Here is a 20,760-nt window from a genome sequence, read left to right as displayed (position 1 = left end):
TGGTGTGGAAGAAATAGTGTAGTGACAATATTTTTTTTAAGTGGAAAAACTCCAACTTCCGGTTTATTGAATTTAATGTTTTTTTTACAATATTCATACCATCTATGTATACAACGAATATACTTTGAATTTTTTGTGAAGAACACACATATTTAAAGAGTCGAAGAAGATAGTGAGTGAGATCAAACACGAGTAAGTTGACGAGTGTTCACCAAGTTTTATATATAATATGGTGTTAAGCTTGAATTTCTAGATATGAAATTTCAATTCAATACACTTAAAAATTTCTGAGAAAAACAAAAAAAAACTCGATTCTCTAGAATAAAAGTAATACTTACGGTTGAGGTAAAAATATTTCAAAATATTAGTGTATAAAATTTATTATTTCTATTACATGTAAAAACAATTGAGTCTGATCTGTTGAACGGTTTGGGAGATATTTGAATCCAAAAACTTTAAATTAGTGGACAACTAAAATGGGAGGTACCATTTTCAGTCAACTTTATTTAATAAAAAAAAATTATATACACACGCATTTTTTCTAGATCACGAAAACCTCATCAATGATCGATTCTAAGTTCTAATTGGTCAAAATCTCGAATTCAAATTTTCGCATGATCACAAAACTTCATGTATTGTTACTACTCACATACATATACACATGTAGATAGTCAAAATGTAAACAATAATTCGGAAATGTAATAGGCTGCTTTGCATGATTATTACGATCCTTTGGCGCGCGATGAGCCGCAAGTACGTTAAGAGTTAACCGTTTACCGACGAGATTTATTTATTGCAATTTAATAAAGGCAGACGAATGCAACTCACTTAGCGCTCATTTTGAATGTGGAATTCTCGTAAATAAAATTAAGTTAATTTGTCGGACAAGGCGTTCGCCGATGGCTCTATCGTTTGATCGGTTTCGCAGACATTCAAGTATATCTACATGATGCGATCGAGTTAACCCATTCGCTGCACGGTAAATTATTATTTTAAATGCCACGGCGCCCACGCACTCGCTCGTCCGATATACAAATGTGAACTAAAGTGAGAAAACTTGTCGGGACGATTCGAAGATATGTAGAACACTTTTCACGAACCGACTGCACATACATATGTACATACGTACATACATCGTAAATTCTGAACGCACTTTCAGTAGGAAGTTTTCAAACGATTTAAAACCAATAAAAGGCATTACAATTACACAAAAGAAATACAACTTAAAAATAATTCAAACTATTTTCCAAAAGCAAAATTTCAATTTAGCCATTGGTACTAGGCGGTATAAATCTAAAGCATATATTTACATCTTAATTTTTTAATTGCAAAGAATTTTTAAATTAAAACATTTTCGTAATCGACCGATTACGCTTCCACTACAGCTACATAGCTTACAACATAAAATTTTATTAAAAATACAATAACTATTAAAATTTAATCCCAATTTTATCACTTCACGCCCGCAAGAATTCGATGCAATATATAATCAATGATAATTTTAAACGAGATCACCGGTACGTACGCACAGCGCTATTTGCATACGGCAATATAAATTAAATTAATATTATTATTATTACGTACACGATATATAAATTCAACGGTTATCTGTAAATTTACAAGGAACTTTACACACGTAGCGTGAACGTGTTAATAATCAAGATATACCTGTTATTACGGTCGATTAATTGGTGGCGCTTTTACGTTCGCTTTATTATATTAATATTAATTTATTCTACTCGTCGTTGAATCGCATTGTATTAATGAATATAAACACGATACCATTAACACTGAACGGATCGGATAAAATGACTAAAACGGACACGCATAAATACGAGATTCGCTCTCGTGTGCTTAAAATGAGTAGGTACATATGTATATAACATACATTCATATAAAATATTTATTTCAAAATCGTTAACTAAACAGTACAATGTCTATTGAAAGCCGAGTTTGAATGGATGTTTATTTTTTCAGCGTCTTGTTGTGGGTTTTATTGTGAGATATCCTCCTCCTCCTGCTCCCCCTCCTCCCCTAATCTGTATTATTCCCCTCTTGATCAACGAATTCCTTGAACTAATAACGTTTATGCCCGAGTGATTTATATTTATGGGGTCATCAAGTTACCTCGGAGAAGGGCCAACGACGATATATCATACACAATGGATGATGTATAGTGCGTGGAGCTTTCGTCGGACCTTGCGGGTGGCAGCCACCGATCTCCCCCAGATGCATTCCGCGGCCGAGAAAAGGTTAAGCAGATCACAATACGATAAGAATGCCTCCAATACAAACACGGCGCCCTTCATCATAATCATCATCATTTACAACATTTTTTTCTTCTCCTTATATTAATTCAATTCTTATAAACGATATTTGATATACATACTAAGTTTATAAATACGTAATATGTACATATACATACATAATATTTATTTGACAAGTGATCTATGTCGAGCATGCTCGACGCAATGCAGTGCATTGTGAATACGTAAATGCATTTTAAGTGCTTTAAGTGTTAATGCACGTCTGCAGTGTTCTATCACGACCGGGCATAACCATATTTTAAATTCATTCGTATCCAAACATTTCAATAAAAAGTTCATATCCATATTTAAACCAAATATGCTTGTAAATATCATCTTGATAATTATTTAGAAGTACAAAGTATAATCAAATATTTTTAAGATCGAATTTCGGCATGGAAACAATGCTTAATCAATCATGTTTGTATTGTGCACTGTGTATATAAATAAATACAAAAGGTAAAATTGAATAATAAGCTTGTGCAAACACACATTCAATGATACTTACATAGTTACTTATGAAATCAAAGCGATTGTTGTGTGAACAATTCAGCTTAAATTATTTTCTATGTATAATATATATTGCCTAAATTTAACTAAAATGTATCTACAGTATACTTTTGATTATCCGGGCCAAAGCTAGGAAATACGGTACCGGATAATCCGAACTGTCAATTTTTGTTATCGTTTCTATTGTCACCCAAACATTTACGTCACTCATGCGTTGAAAACCCGGATCATTTGAATCGCAATCAAACTGCTTCTCGATGTTTTCCTGATCAGCATTATCAAAGTATTTTCAATTTTCCAATTATCTGCATATTTCAGATATATCACTCGCCACGATCTCTTCGACATATCTATTTCCACGTTTGGAATAATCTTTTGCCATGAACCAGTGTTATTGGTTTTACTTTCGAATAAGATTTTCCTATTCCGTCTACAGCACCCAACACTCATATTTTTTCAGAAATTAATTAAGTCATTGTCTTCCTCAGTAAGAATTTCGAGAACACCAGCACGAAAAAGAAGTTTCATTGATGATATGACACATTGGTCCACGGTTTAAATTAGACTTGTAATTTTAGGCGGTAAAAAATATGTTTTAAATATATATATATATATATATATATATATATATATATATATATATATATATATATATATATATATATATATATATATATATGTAGTTTCATTCGGATAAGAAGGAACTTTAACAAGACAGCTTTCTGTGGCAACCCTTTTCTTTTTAAAAAATCTCTCACTCCAGAAACACCAATTTTAGAGGATCTCTCTATCCATCCACCCATGCTACTTTTTGGTTATAAAAATCAAAAGGAAGATATTTTAATTTTTTTTATTTGGTTTTTTTGCTTTTCCAAATTACCAAAAGTTTATTTTTATAAGTTCTTGATGAATTTTCACAGCACACGACTGTAATAAGCTCTTTAGATGATTTGTGTCCGGAAGTAGACGTTTCTTCGTAGACGAAGCGATTTATTTAATGTTAAAAGTAATTCAATAAATTACTGAACATACATATGTTTGTACGTATATAATGAAAAATCTTACTGATCAACCAATTTCCATATCTAAGCCCCCTTCTACTTGTGTTTGTTTCATGTGTCGCAACAGACGCCTATTCTCATTAAAAAATAAGCAAATTTAATTTATTTCCAGCGCGGATAATCCACACCCGGATAATCGAGATACACTATATCAAAGCTCTTTGATAAAAAATACCTATTCATATTGTATTGACACATTTTTCTCGCCACTTCTAATTCATTCAAATCAAAAATAAAAATCAAATTGAAGAGCAGAAAAGCGATTATATTATCAATACGAATACATTAGGTAAATATTTTACTAACTCTAAACACTAAAGCGTATCATATTTCAACGTCTTAACGATCGCATTTTAACACTGAGTGCTACGAACAATACTGCTAACAATGCCTATTATAGTAGTAGCATCGAAGTAAATATTTGAAAACGTTTCAAAACTTTATTTTTTCGGTTCTAAGATACGTACAGACTCCACACTACTTACTGAAAAATATTTAAACACATAAAATCTGTGGAAGACTTTATTTTGAACAAACACACAAATCCGTGTATGCATGAAAAGTACGTGACCAGCACGCGAGTTTACGTCAATCCAAAGTGCCTTTTCGAGAGCAAGGAGGCGCTTTTTAAAATACACCTACAAACAACATACACATACTTAAAATAAATATTTACGATGCGCTTCAGAGACAACTAGTCCGATCGGACTACCGTTCGGAGAAAGTAGACTCGGTGGATTCATTAAAAATACAATAAAACTATATCGCAGTAATATAAGAAGCTTTTATTTATTGTCATAAAAAAAACAAACGTATAAACAATGCATACCCGAAGCTCTCTCAAGCTCTAAAGCTCGTAATGGAAAGCTTTGTAAATCAAGCGACGCGTGGTGCAAACACTTGACCGGTCTGTAAATTTAGTAAACATGCACAATGTTCCAGTGTTTTGAAGCGAATCGCCAGTAAACTGTGCATAGCTTATAATTCCAGAATTTTCAATCTCGCATTCCGAAATGAACGTATCGTGAGTGAGCGTATCCAAATAATGCATATCCGAAATTCCCGGATATGTATTTTTATTTTTCTTGCTAGATATACACAGGCATCAAAGCAATGTGTTGTAACGCATCGAGCGATCCCATACAGAACTGGATGAGAATATTGATATCGAACGTACAAAAAAAAGCGTCGAAATTGAGATAAAATTGAGTACGCGTCTATGAAGAAGTGGATAAATTATACGACACTACGCGTGAGAAACTTTTTACATTACTTTTTCCAAACGTAAATACTAGATACATTTTTTTCTCGTAGAAAATTGGTGATAACTAAGGTAAACATTGCGTACGTTTTTGTCACAAAGCGCCATTAAGTTGGAAGTGAAAATAACATTACTGGACAAATTACACGGCAATTAACACATAAAATTTACACTGCAATTCGCATAAACGTTCCTCGTTTCTCATTGTGAAAATTTTCCATTTTAACTAATTAATGAAATGTCCACAAACAAGCAATTTGAAATGTTATCACTATAACAATATATTTGCAAAATGCCTGGCCATTACCTAGATTCTATTCAAAATTAATCGATATACAATGTACATATATTGCACTTCCATAGCTTTATTGAAAATACAAGTTTTATGTATACGTTACAGTCAAGGGTATTGTCAGTTGTAATATACTCCAACTGGCGTTTTAAGTCATTCATATTCGAATACAATACTAGTAAATTATAGCTCTACAAGCGCAAATACACTTTCAACAATGTGCAACAGTTGTAATTAAACAGTTGAGCTTTGACAACTCTGATGTTTTAGCATTCAATAATGCGTTAATATTTGCTAAGTATTACGAATAAAGGTAATGAGTACTGTATTTACGATAGCAATAATAATGTGTTCAAAAGAAAAATGTGACTTTCCAACGCAATTTAGTAGTCGAGTGACATTTTCACGAAAACATAACCTGGTACCGACTTATGGTTGAAATGTATTTTCAGTTGTACTATATTTTGATCAGACCTACATTTTGAAATGTAGTTCGCCATATTTATTTATTTATTAATTTACAATTTCGCCATAGTGACAGTACATATTAGCTCCAAGTCTTCACCATAGTATGAATCAACTTACGTGTATTATATGAAATATATTCTAACTAGTCAAAATACATTACAACTGGACGATACACTTCAACTGTAACATGTATGTATGTATATGTATATATCGATGCATTGGTGCAAATATATTGTATGTCCATTTTTTAATTAGTATCGAATATTAAGTTTGTAGATGCTGGAATAATTCAGGTTTTTCCTTTCAAGGTAATTTATGTATACCTCAAAACCTTAAATAGAAACACCAACGATATCTGTAGGTATGATAATTGTCCTATATACATATGTACATATATTTAAATGTCTGCTGAATAGAAAATAATTAATTACACATACCTACTATGTAGGTACAACCAAATAGAATTTACTAAATTCTATAGGAAAATTAGTATCACTACACATGAAAATAAAATACCTAAATACATATATTTTCCTTTTCTAGTAAATATTATCTATCTCATCCAGAAGTTGACGAGAAAATGCTGTAGAAAATCTTTTGAAAACTTATAAAAAAGTTCACCAATTACTAAGTTCAGAGGCAGCTTTTTTTTGTTTTATTATTGACTATCTACCAAACTTCACTTTTATTTAAAATATATATATATATATATATATATATATATATATGTATATATATGTATATATATATATATATATATATATATATATATATCATCATCATCATCATCATTTACAGCCATTCGCCATCCACTGCTGGATGAAGGCCTCTCCAACACGCTTCCACTCGTCTCTGTTTTGCGCAACACTCATCCATCTCATTCCGCACATTTTCCTAATTTCGTTCACCCATCTTCCTTGCGGTCTTCCTTTTACTCTTTTGCCTTCTCTCGGGTACCATTCAAGCACTTCTTTTGTCCACCTTTCGTCCATCCTCCTAGCTACGTGACCCGCCCATTGCCATTTCAATCTCTTCACTCTATCCACTATGTCCACTACCCTTGTCATATTTCTCACCCACGTGTTCCGCTTCCTGTCTTTCCTCGTTATGCCAAGCATACAGCGTTCCATACTTCTTTGAGTGCATTGGATTTTATTTTGCATCTTGGCGTTCAGTGTCCAAGTTTCACATCCATACGTCATCACTGGCAAAACGCATTGATCAAAGATCCTTTTCTTCAGGCAGAGTGGCATTTTTGATTTAAAAACAGCATTCATCCGTCCAAATGCACTCCACCCCAATTTCATACGTCTCTTTATCTCTTCATTTTTACTACCAGACATGTCAATTATTTGACCTAAATATAAATAATTATTTACTACTTCTACTGGTTTATCATCTAAGGGGATGCTATCAGGCATGCAATAACTATTGAACATTAGTTTAGTCTTATCTACGTTAATTTTTAATCCTACTTTTCTACTTTCCCTGTCCAGCTGTGTTAGTCTGATAAGTAGGTCAGCTGAATCACGAGCTACTAAAACTATATCGTCTGCGAACCGAAGGTGACTCAAAAAGCGACCATTGATGCTTACTCCGGCTGTATCCCAATCCAATTTCCTGAAAACTCCCTCAAGCACCGCGTTGAATAACTTGGGCGAGATTGTATCTCCTTGTCTTACTCCTTTTCCTATGCTAAATCTATCTGTACCTGAAAAAATTTTAACTGAAGCTGTGGCATTCTTATATATTGTAGCTAACAGTCCCACATAGGGTTCCGGCACTCCCTGTGTTTTTAGAGCGTTAAGTACTGCATTATGACTAACTGTATCGAAGGCTTTCTCATAATCGACGAAACCTAGGCACAGTGGCCGTTGATATTCGTTGGCGCGCTCGATTAGTTCGCCAACTACTTGGAGGTGGTCCATTGTGCTGAAATTTGCCCTAAACCCTGCCTGCTCTATAGGTTGGTTCTCGTCGAGGATATTCTTCAGCCTTTCTGTAATAACCTTCGTGAAGAGCTTGTAGACCGCTGAAAGTAGACTAATGGGTCGGTAGTTCTTGATATCGCTTTTGTCGCCTTTTTTGTGTATTAAAATGATAGTTGCGTTATTCCATCCTTCTGGTATAGCTTGGTTCTGGATGCATTTGCTGAAAAGCCTAGCTAAGATATTAATTAGGGGGGGGCCGCCACATTTTAGTAAGTCGATGGGAATATTATCTTCCCCTGGGGTTTTACCATTCTTTGCAGTTTTTAGCGCGGCCTCTACTTCGCTAGGCAATACTGCAGGAACCCTTTGGCCGTGTGTCGATTCCAGAGTGGGGAATTGGCCGTTGTCGTTCTCGTATAGTTTTGCATAGAACGTGTAAACTCTGTCTATGATTTCTTCTCTATTCCTAATTATTACTCCGCTCTCTGATCTGATTGCGATCATTTGATTTTTGCCTAAGAAAAGATCCTGTTTGCACTTTTTCAGGCTACGGTTATTCTTAATGGTATTTTCTATTAGCTTGCTGTTAAAATCCCTGACATCCCTGACTATTCTCTTCTTAATTTCCTTATTTACTAGATTGTATTCTTGCTTATTATTATCCCTATCTAAATTCCTTTTATGCTTAATTAGGTTTTTTGTTTCCGCTGAAATTTTGCTTAATTTAATCTGTTTCCTGAAACCACCTAATTTCTTACCTGTTGAGGTTAGAACCGAACTAATTACAGTGTTCAATTCCTCGATGTCTGCTTCTGGGTTTAATTTCCCGTATCGATTTCCAAGTTCGAGTTCGAATTCCTTTTTCCTAGACCTTAGTTGAGCGAAATCTGGAGAGTTACTGCATCCTTTTATTAATTTCCTACGTTCGCAATTTATATTAATGGCCATCTTGGCACGGACTAATCTGTGATCGCTGCCTATATCTACTTTACTTAAAACACTAACGTCTTTAACGGAGTGCAGGGCATTTGTTAGGATGAAATCGATCTCGTTTCTGTCTCCTTTAGGACTCTCCCAAGTCCACTTATTGTTGGTGTTTTTCCTGAAAAATGAATTAGTGATGAAGAGCCTGTTGTGTTCTGCGAATTCTATGAGGCGATCGCCTCTGTCGTTTCTTTGGCCGGTACCAAAATTGCCTACTGCTCTTTCTGTGTTTGCCTTTTGTCCTATTTTTGCGTTAAAGTCGCCCATGATTATTTTAAAGTGGTGGCGGCTATTATCGTATGCGCCCTGTAGTTTTTCGTAGAAGTCTTCTATTTCCTCGTCTGGGTGGCTAGATGTGGGGGCGTACACTTGGAAGATTTGACAAGTGTACCTGCTCGAGATTCTTAATACTACATAGCATATACGTTCCGATATGTCGTTTATTTCTATAATATTTCTTTCTATTCTCTTATTGATAAGAAACCCTACTCCTCCTATTCTACCATTTGGTAGCCCTCTCCAGTAGAGACAGTTACCACTTTTTAGGATTATTTGGTTTTCCTGTTTTCGTCTTACTTCGCTAAGTCCTACTAAATCCCATTTGATACTTTCTAGTTCATTCTCTAATGCAAGCACACTTCCTTCACTCGATAACGTTCTTACATTGTACGTGGCTAAATACAGGTTTCTATTAGCTAAGCTATCATCCATCGTCACTCTTACCTTGTTGGAGGTTTGGATATTATTTTTCTCGCATTTATCCAAGATGTGTTGAGAAAAAGGCGGTACTTGAGAGAGATTTCCATTCAAGGAGTGAGTTCTTACCGCCATAAACTCTTCTCTGTGGTCAGCTTTGACATATAGTCATCCTAGGTATCACTTGGATCACTTATGAGTTATTACATGCCATTTAACAGGGTTACTTTGTAAGTGAAAGTAGTTAGTTATGATAATAATAGATTAGCAATTGTTATACTACTTTTTTACAGATCTTTATCGTGAGACGCCTCTTTGGAGACAACGGATTTATATATGTGAGTGCGGTTTGCAATTTAATATTTTAATAATAACTTTAGTAAAGTATATAAAATTACACGAATTACTTTAATATAATTTAAATATGAAAAAGAACTGATAGACAGTTGGGAAACACCGTTTCTGTTTGCTATTATTCTATTAAGTAAAGTTCGTTAAAGATTTTTGGCTGGAAGCAATTATGTGGAAGATTTATTGCTTCTGTGGGACCGACTTGGCTGGCGAAGGACCCTTTTTTTGTATTCAGGTAGGGAGATGTATCTCGTTTGACACCGATTTGACACAAAAATTAGCACAAAATTTTTCGAAATAACTGATATAAAACCGCTTTTTACGACCGATTTGCTGTTTATTTTTACACATAAATTATACTAGGATGCAATTAGTAAAATAAGTGATTAGATGGTTAAGTTAAATTTCGTGCAATAGCCGGGTTTAAGCGAGTAATAGCGGGAGGAACGCAGAAGCACGTCCTCCTCACATGACACGAAAGACCGAACTCACATATATATATATATATATATATATATATATATATATATATATATATATATATATATATATATATATATATATATATATATATATATATATATATATATATATATATATATATATATATATATATTACGGCTAAGCCAAAAAAAGAAAGAACATTCAAATTCAAATTAAATATATGTATGTTAAAAGTAACTTATGCACGGTGACTAGATCATAATATTATTAAGTTCACCTGCTTCTAATTGACGGTCTGATGGCTTATCCGAAACATGGATCACATCATCGAACACAAGAAGGGAATTCATTTTGACAATAACGAGACAGCGAAACGGACATCTGAGTCGCGCAAGCTCGTCGTAAATTGGCATTTTCAATGAACCGACTTTATAAATTGGCATACAAATTGATGCTTCGGTATTGAAGTCCAGCAAACCGATCCATAAATATATAAATGAGAGAGATGCACCAGTTCGAAGCCCTAATAATAATCCAATTAAGAAGCCAGTTTGCTTACAATCTTGAATTATTAATCATTATACAAATGTACATACAAGTGTCTGCATATATAAAAGAGTATTGGATGTTCACCCGTCAATCTGCTTTCATTTACAAATAGTGATTTCAGTTAAAAATCCAAAAATAATTTTGACCTTAAATAAATGATTCCATTTCTGTTTGAGCTAAAATTTGTATGTTACAGTCGAAGTATATTTTCAGTTATAATATATTCCAACTGGCGTTTTCGGTAATTCATGGTCGAATACAAATAAACTAGTAAATTATAACTTTACAAGCTCAAATACACTTTTTACAAAGTGCACCAATTGCAATATAGCAGTTGAGTTTTGACAGTTCGAATGTTTTAACGAATTCTTTAGATTTTAATAATGCGTTAATATTTGATAGGTATTACGAATTATGGTAATTTGTATCGCATTATGATAGAGTTGTCCTAAGAATGTGTTCAATACAAAAATGTGACTTTCTGACTCAATTTACAAGTCGAGTGACGTTTCACGAAAACCTAACCTTTCCATCTTACCTAGTACCAACTTATAGTTGAAGTTTATTTCCAGTTGTCATATATTTTGATCAGTTGTAGTGTAATTCGCCATATGAATCAACCTCCGTGGGTTAGACGGAATATATTCAAACTATGTTACAACTGGGAGATACACTTCAACTGTAACATACATATACAATAAATTCAAGCTTTTGCTTTATGATTTTCCTATATGGTAATATTTTATAACATGTGTGAACATAAAATACAAAAAAAGTGATGTTAAAATAATCTCGGTGTACGAAAATCTTGAAGATTCGTAAAAATAATTTTTCGACATCGCCCAGACATATTTATGTACGTTCATAAATAAATAAACAGACAGCTTTTCTTATAACTTTACTGACTTATAACGTATTATAATTACAAAGTAAAACATATCTGGACCCAAACGTAACAAGTGTCTATGTCAAAATTTGACAAATTAAAAAAGTATTGGAAAGTACATATATACTTGGAAATTATCATACCCATGCAATGTAAAGCATATACATACATATATAAGGTACATGTACTATGTCAATATATGTATATACGTTTGTAATAATGTGACATGTGTAACTTTCATCAAGTGACAATATGGGACAAAATTAAATTTTTACATCATGGTCCAGTCAATTCTATTATACCTTACTTAAATAGACTCATTCAATCACTTTAGAAGTTCAAATATAAAATCTAATTATTTTTGAAATTCAAATTATTATCAAAAACGTTTTATTTAATATATGTACATATATACATACATACATACATATGCATTTGGAGGAAATTGAGTTTTTAATCATTTTAATTAAATATCCAATTTTATTGCATTACACATGATTCTACATAAATTTTAACATTACCAAAAAAATGTTAATAACGGTGAGGGAAAATACATTATAATATGTATATGTACGTACATGTGAATTGACCATCAGTTACGAATTTTTATGTCCGATTAAAAATATTGAACTTTTATATACTTTTCAAATTGTGAAATCGTTACAAAATATGTTTAGATATACACATGTATAATAAAATCAATTTCTAAAGTTTGCTTTCCTTTATCAAAGTCGGTCGTCAACATACAAACACACTAGCATCTAAATATAGGAAAACAATATGCTTGGCAGTGTTTAATTTTGATTGGATCTATCGTTATTTTCGTGTGTTTATGTGTGTGTGTATGTATGTATGTATGTATGTATGTATGTAATAATTAAATTTTCGCCCGGTCCCGAAATTGGAAACACGCAATCGTTCGTTCGACTTTACTATTATACTACTGCCGTCGAATTAATTGCTTCCGCGCAGTTTCAGACGCGTGAAGTTTTAGCCTTTGCTTGTTGGGTTTTCTATTGTCAAAATGGCACGCGAAGTGAAACCAAACCGAACTAAAACAAACCGCTAATTAGTCGCGCGAGCGCTAGTATCGGTTTTGTACGATTGTTGCAAATTTTAGTACCGCGCAAGGCGAGATGAATTATTGCTCAACCTGACTTACAATATGTTATATGTAGGTACATACATACATGTACATTCCTGCGCAAAGTTACAACTTTTCCATACCGAATCCCACGAAACTAATTGTGTATATACATATGTATGTATGTATATAAATCATATGTATAGAAAAGTGCATAAATACGGATATTTACAATTGTTCGATTCCTGAACGTTCCGATACTAAATAACTACACAAGTAACAAATGTATAATAAAATATATACAAGTGTGCATATAATAAAAAAAGCTGTGAAATTTTTCAAAGACACTATAAAAATACAGTAAAAAATTATCCAAAAGGTGCCTTCCTATTATTATACATACAGTTTATGACTTACATTTTATTTTATTTTATTTTTTTACATAGATATATACCAGGAAGGCTTGACAGGAAGACCCCAATGCGCCTTCCTGGACAATTAATTACAAAAAATGCAGGATTTTATTATTAAATAAATCACTGTATTTCCAGAAGCTGAATTAATTAATTAATTAAATAAATAATCCATTCAGACATCTATGCATTTTACATTTGTATATATTTTTTACAAATTGTACATGCAATAAAAACAGAAGATTTGTGATGTCAGAAAAGATCATTTTTTGCCAATTTTGAGGAACCGTTTCAACAATGATCACATAAAATTGGCAAACTCTGATAAGAAACGATTGATTTGGAGTCACAAATACCCCCAAATCTAACCAGCAGTATAGCAGATCGAGCCCAATGATATATAGACATATGTATATACATATATATGAACATATATGTACATATACTAAAAGTGTGTGTATAATTGAATTTTACCTTTCTATTGATGTATCAAACAAAACTAATTCAATATGGGTATAATGTTTGAAAAATTCATAAAGCGTGCACTAAATATGAGCAGTTTCATTTAAATTGGCATTATTTAGTTATCAGTGTTTATTTTATATATATTTTCCATTTCATTCAAAGAGAACCACATTCACGTATGAATTTCATACATAAAACGTATATATATATTTATATAACATAATATTTATGTATATTTAAAGTATAATAAAAGAAAATGGCTTTTTGTATTTTTGCCAGTATTTAAATATGAAAGTTCAGTATTTATATTACACGGCCAGTATCCATCGTTCAGTATATTTATAAGTGGTCAGTATAAATTATAAAAGGTTAATATTTACATATATTAAATGGTCAGTAAGACTTTTTGGTTGGTATCAACACAAGTTTGATACAATCTTGATAGACAATTCCAACATACATTGCTATTTGTTCTGGCGAATGTACGTCAGATTTTTAAAGTGTCCATTTGTTATTTATACTGGCATTTAATAATCTAATACTTACCGAATATAAATATACTTTCCGAAATCGATTAAAACACTGGCCATTTAATTTGTTGCCAAAGAAAATCTTTAAATTATACATACAAATATTGAATTTACGAGTACACATGTACGTAAAGCATAAAAAATAAATAAACCATACATTTTATTTTAAATTATTCGATTTATATAGTATTTTTGACGGATTTATGTCACAATCATCAAATATAGTAAAAGCAATTTCAAAATAATACTCCACATAAAAGCTTGCAATATTATGACTTAAAAGCAGCAACCGTTTAAATTGCTTGTCAGTATGAAGAAATCATATGGAAATTTATGGCATTTCCACTCCTTGAATGTTTATTGTCAATGATTGGGTATCTATTAAATACGAAACATAACAGAATTGATTAAAATATAACTAGCTCTATTAGGATGTGGAATTTGTTCAACAGAAGTCACATATTTAAGGTAAATTATCGAAAAATATACGCATATTCATTACCGAATTAATGTTTATAGTTAAAAGATGAAATTTATTTAAAATTTATAGCGCAAGCATAGGAAATTAATCACTTCACCGTGATGGAAAATTTCAATAAAAACGCTGTGCACCCGAGTTGACAGGCGACAAGAAAACCTGTTGCCGGGATAAACTGCACTTTTACCGCAACATTTATATTCAAACGTGTACATTTATCAAAGCACTTCCCACGATATACACAGCATATGAATATTTTCAAAAATGTTTCATCGCAGCTTTGTATTACTAATAGCAATAGCGCACAGATCACATCCTACTACGAATACTCTCCAACTTAAATACCTTTAACAGCAGCATTGACACGATCCAAATGATACAGCGACAACGGAACAGGATCAACGACTAGTCTCAATCCTTCCTTATTAGCATCTCGATTCTCTTCATAATCCTCGTCGTCGGCGTTCGTTTCCCGCTCGGCGAGGAAAATCGCTGAATACCTAACGCGAGGAGACGGCATACAATTTTCCGAAATGGGCTTATCTCTAGCCACGTAAACGGTAACCCCGTTGAAGTTCTTCTTGTGGGTAGGTTCAAAGTGAACATCTCCCAGATCATTCAGATCCCCTTTCAACACTCGTCTGATGAATATTTTAAATATATGCTTGTCATTTCCGACTCCTTTCCTCGCCAGGCGAGAGTTTCGCGGAGCATTCCTCAAATTGAGAACTTTCCCAGTGAATATAAACTTCGACTCTTCTATGGTCTTCAGGAGCAGGTCTGTATTCTCGATTACTGTAGTGTTGAATTGGCAATAGGGAAGAGTAGACGAGTGCGTTTTGTACGGGTTCCTAGAGTTCCTTTTGCGAACTCTTCCTTTGATCTGAATTTTATCCCCGGTGAGAGCTAAACTTGTGGCTGTGAGGAAACCCAAGAGGATCAGACTAAAGTTCTTCATTTTCGGATGGTTTGATTTTTCGTCGAGGAAAGGGTGACTGCTACCGTTGCATGTCAAAACGTACACTTCACACGAATGTCGCGCGCGTAAGGTTTCGTCGAGTGTTTGTTCAAGAGCGTTTCACCCACGCGTTAGGTTCGTAATGGTAATTTTTTTTCACCTCGGCTGTGCTCCTTCAGAGGTCTGTGTTTGCACTGGGAGCACTCGACACTGGTCGGCGAGTATTCTAAAATTCGATACGTCCAACTATTGTTCGTTTTGGTTGTTGCACGTGGTGTGTACAGTTGACGTCGAACGCGTGGGCGTATCAACGAGAGCGCGAGCAACACGAGTCGTACGCCGTCCAACACATGACTAAGACTCTACTGCATGTTGTTTGACTTTAAGCTCGACCAGCTGTGATCGGTCGTCCTCCCTCCAGCCTCCAGCATCTCACCTGTCACACGGCCGATACTTCTTCTGACCGACAAAAAAAAAACACAAAACGTAATCCCTTCATTTACTATTGTTTCACGGTATTACGGTTCGCCCGCCCGGCCTTACCCGCAGTAAAATCCACCAGTGCAGTGCTTATTTTCTCCTCTTGCATATGAACTCATTGGTACATGTGTTCTGGGAACGTTTGCCAGTTTGAATTTTTCGTTTTTCGAATGCAACATTCATCTTATTCAACGACGAACGTGCGAGTTTTCTTTTTTCCGTTCAAGTTTCTAATGAAAATTTCCCGCTTTGAATATAGCACGTAGATAATACCTATCTCGTTGCGGTTTCATGTAAAATATTAATACTCCTTTTACGACAGTGTATGTAATCAACAAGGTAATTTTAGTGAAATAACTTGTGGAAAATATTTTATGTCAAAATCTGAGGGCTGTGGAATCGGATCAAAATTTACCGACTTTATTTTACAATTCAACTCCGACTCCGACTTGAATGATTTTAATAGTAATAAAAATAATAGCGATTTTCAAAATATAATAAAATGAAAGGAATTGAAAAAACTCATTAAAAATTAACACAATCTGCTTTAGGTCATTGACTTTAATTAATATTATGTATTAGATGTATTATGAGCATTTATAAGAATTGTAAATAGGTTTTTGAGCTATTTTTCCTATTATGCTGTACATTAACATTAGAATAATATAATGATTACTAACAAAATTAAATTTAAATTGTAAAATATAAAATGATCAGTAGATCAGTAGCTATTAAAAAATATATAAGATGTATTGTGAACATAATTTCTTAATAATAAAAAGCATTTAAAAATCGAAATAGGTTTAAATAAAAAGTTAGTCCATTCATAGTATGTACCTATGTATGTATGTATATATGTGTATGAATTTCTTACACAAACAAATCTATTTAATAAAAAAAATGAGAATAAACGGAGATATCGCTTTTGGCCAAAACACATCAAAATATGTGTTGTTTGAAATTATTAGATTAAATTTATAACTCGATTTACTTCAATAAAATTAGAGATTGACGCATACCGTAATACTATTAATTAAAAACAATAATATAAAGGAGTCGAAGTCGGTTGAATTTTTACTCCACAGCCCTGGTCAAAATACATACATATGTATATTATATTTTAATAACCAAGCATCAAGTTTTATTTGCACAATTCGACTTGAAGTGGCCATAAATAAAGTTATATTGAAAATAGTTGGAACGTCATAAATCACATGAAAATAGTTAGAACGTTATAAACATTAATTATTTTGCCTGATTTAAATTTGAAATTAAATCAAAACTTAATACAAACAACGCTTTGAATGATTTTCTCGAGCAGAATCTATGCTTCGATTCATATAATGTAAAATGTAGCACTTTTATACGCGTCTTTCGAATTAATTGGCGCAATCGAGTTCTCAACTCTCACACACATAGACGAATACTTAAATTTTAAATTTAAATATATATACAAATAAACCTTATTAAAAATTATTTTAGGATCTGGTTGTTAGAAGACCTTATAGACAGTGGTGTGAAATGTGACTCGCAGATGCTTTATAACATTGCTTAAATGACGGAGAGCCACGGCGAACTGATCGCTCGCGTATCACATGACAAGATGATAACTCAATATTCTTCAACTCATGCTTGCCAACCTAATCATTCATTATTTTAGGCTATAAAAGTAAATTCCACATTATTATATACTTATAAAAAATAGTAACTCTATGTATGTATGTACATACATACATAGATATCGAAGACAATTTTTAAAACCGGAAATCCTAACAAAAAGAAATTCGATTTCATAGTTCACACACAAAATCCCATAAAAATGATTAAACATTAAAATTCTAAGAATTCCTTTAAGTCGTCTACAGACCCACGATATCCACTTCAAATACCCGCAACTTGACCACAAAACCGACATCGACTCGGCACATTCATACATACATATGTACATGCAATCACAACCTTAGTCATTTCTCAGAAATGATATCTCCATTGTGAGATAACCAACGTCTCATCGAATAATTCAAGCAATTTATACAAATCTGTTTTATACACAAATGGTGTCAAAAACAGATTTGTATAAATTCTGAAATTTATACAAATTCGAAAATATATACACTGGTATAATTACGTATAATACAAATACACTGGTTTACGTATTATTTCGAAAGAGACTTAGTATATATGGTTGTTTGTTTGTCAAATAAATTTATATAAAATAAAACTATTCAAATAAATTTAATAAAATGTTTACTATTAGATTAGTCATGTTTAAGCGGTTTATATAACAAATATCGAGCGAAGCCGGGTAAAACCACTAGTATAATATAATTCCAAACATAGCATTTTATTAAACTTACATATATAATTACGTCATATTTCACAGAAGTATCCATTAACACCCCTCAAGAAAACACCAATGTTACTAGCACCTCTAATGCTCTCAGGCAGGGCATTGTATATTTGAACACCTCTTTGGAAAACACCTACTGCAGTTTTTGCATCAATGATATATATTTTAAATAATTATATTTTATTGATGTTTGTAATTAAAAATAAATTTTCAGAAATAAATGAAATGCTAAGTGTAAATAAAATTTACACTTCATAATTTTCCATCGATTTTTACTCTACAAACACTAAACCTAAGGTATTATCGTACACTCATTATTAATACCCAGCAAAAACAATTTATCGTAGGGCTTAGCGAACACTCGTCAATCCGGTCGATTATTTTATATATGCAAATAAATAAAACTAAATCGATGCAATATATCGAAAAGCGGTTTTTTTTTTGTCGAATAAAATTTCAGAGTTCGCAATTAGCGCCGATCAAACACAGGCATACCTCAATTAACGCACGATCAATTTGCCCTACTGTATACATATACATGCATAGATATATAAAGCTAATGAAACTTTCGAAATTTATTAGCACTTTAATTTGAAGAAGAGCAATTTTGAGAAATTAACGGCGACCCGGTGTCCTTTTTCGGGTCAATTAAGCGTTTTACATTAATCAAATAAATTTACATCGAGCTCTCTCCTACCTTCAATGCCTTTTTTATTCACGTATCCTTTTTTCATTGCAATATAAAATAATTTATGTACCTACATTTATGTATATATGTATGTATATATATTATGTGCATAAACGAAAATTATCGCATTTCGATAATAAATCTTTCAATTTGATCGTAAAATGAATATATAGTAGGATATTTTTATTTGTAAATATTTTATTTTTATGTATGATTAATAAAAGCAAAGTGCGATTTTGCTGACTGATTAAAGTGAGCTTTACACTGACACGCACACTTATATACACTGACACGCAGTACTTATGCATTTGACACTTCAAATATGATGAAATAATTGTTAGATACGGTATAATTTAAGCAATACAATACTTTATTTATATTACTAATATAGACTAATCGATTCATAAATTACTCGTTATGAATCAGAAAAAAAATCATTTATATGCCTACTCACAGTATACATACATATATGTAGGTACATATTATACATATATAAGTACACATATATACCAGGAAGGCCTAACAGGCAAACGCCAATGCGCCTTCCTAGTCAATTACAAACATCGATAAACAATTTATACAGTAGTTTTACGGAGCATCATAGATACATTTAAATATGAATAAATTTCCGCAACATTTTTTTATATCAATCAAGGTGTTGAAAATGTTGAGATTTTTGGGAGAAATCTATGGACGAATTTGCAACATTTTATAAATCAGTGAATTCGATATGTTGCAAGCTGAAAAATATGACAGCGTTGCCAATTTGTTGGAACCGTTTCAATGAAATCAGATAAATTGGCAAACTCTGATAGGAAACGGAGTAACATATCCAAGGTCTGACCAGCAGCACAGCCAGGAATTTAACTCTTGACTACACAATTGAAAGCATTATCGCTAACCATTGATCTATGCTGCTGGTCTATACAAATGTCCAATTTAAGTCACAGTACATAACAATGGGTGCGTTGAACTGGGAATATCAAAAGTGAAAATCTTGCTATGTTGGATTTTCTTAGAAGCTGATTTTATTGCTTTTCGACTGGGCTTTTCGCAGAAAAAGCTCAGTCGAGACCCTTTTTGTAAGTTTCAAGTAAAACAAATTTTCCGGGACCGAAGTGTGTTTAAGTATGTAAAAGTAATTAGTAAATACGTACTATTATCTAAATTCAGGTACTTTTACTAACATTTACACCAATTACCAGCGCCTCAGTTTAGGATTTCTCGTGAAAAAGATAATACCAGAGATGCTATTTTATAAAGGTTAATTTGATTTGTTGCCGCTATTGTCTTCATCATTAGAGTTGTAGGAATTCCAGACATACATACATACATACATAATAAAGGCGTTTCCAGGCTAAAAAGCGCACCATTCTAACAAAGCACATGAACATTTATAAATAGAACTTCGACGAGGATGATTTATTAAATTCGCACAGCATTTACAGTCAAATGTGCGTTAAAATCGTCAAACAAGGTATGCACAACACTTGTCGACCTCTGGTTGAGTACTACAACCACTACCACCACCGGTACAACCAACCAGTCATCCACTTCTCCTCCCACGTAGCACGT

At 32.8% G+C, this 20,760-nt stretch overlaps 1 protein-coding gene across 1 annotated transcript in view; it reads right to left on the bottom strand.

Moving 5' to 3' along the window:
* Nucleotides 1-16,023, bottom strand: part of LOC143917624 (agrin-like) — a 427,846-nt gene extending 411,823 nt beyond the window's left edge. The window contains exon 1 of the mRNA XM_077439203.1: nucleotides 15,055-16,023. Coding sequence (XP_077295329.1) covers nucleotides 15,055-15,667 — 613 coding nt within the window. The 5' untranslated portion in view covers nucleotides 15,668-16,023. The remainder of the gene's footprint in view (nucleotides 1-15,054) is intronic.
* Between the last annotated feature and the right edge of the window lie 4,737 nt (nucleotides 16,024-20,760).

Source organism: Arctopsyche grandis, chromosome 10 (assembly GCF_051622035.1).
Source record: "Arctopsyche grandis isolate Sample6627 chromosome 10, ASM5162203v2, whole genome shotgun sequence".
In the NCBI taxonomy this organism is placed as follows: Eukaryota; Metazoa; Arthropoda; class Insecta; order Trichoptera; family Hydropsychidae; genus Arctopsyche; species Arctopsyche grandis.
The sequence above is the reverse complement of the archived record's forward strand: the minus strand, read 5'-3'. Positions and strand labels throughout refer to the sequence as shown.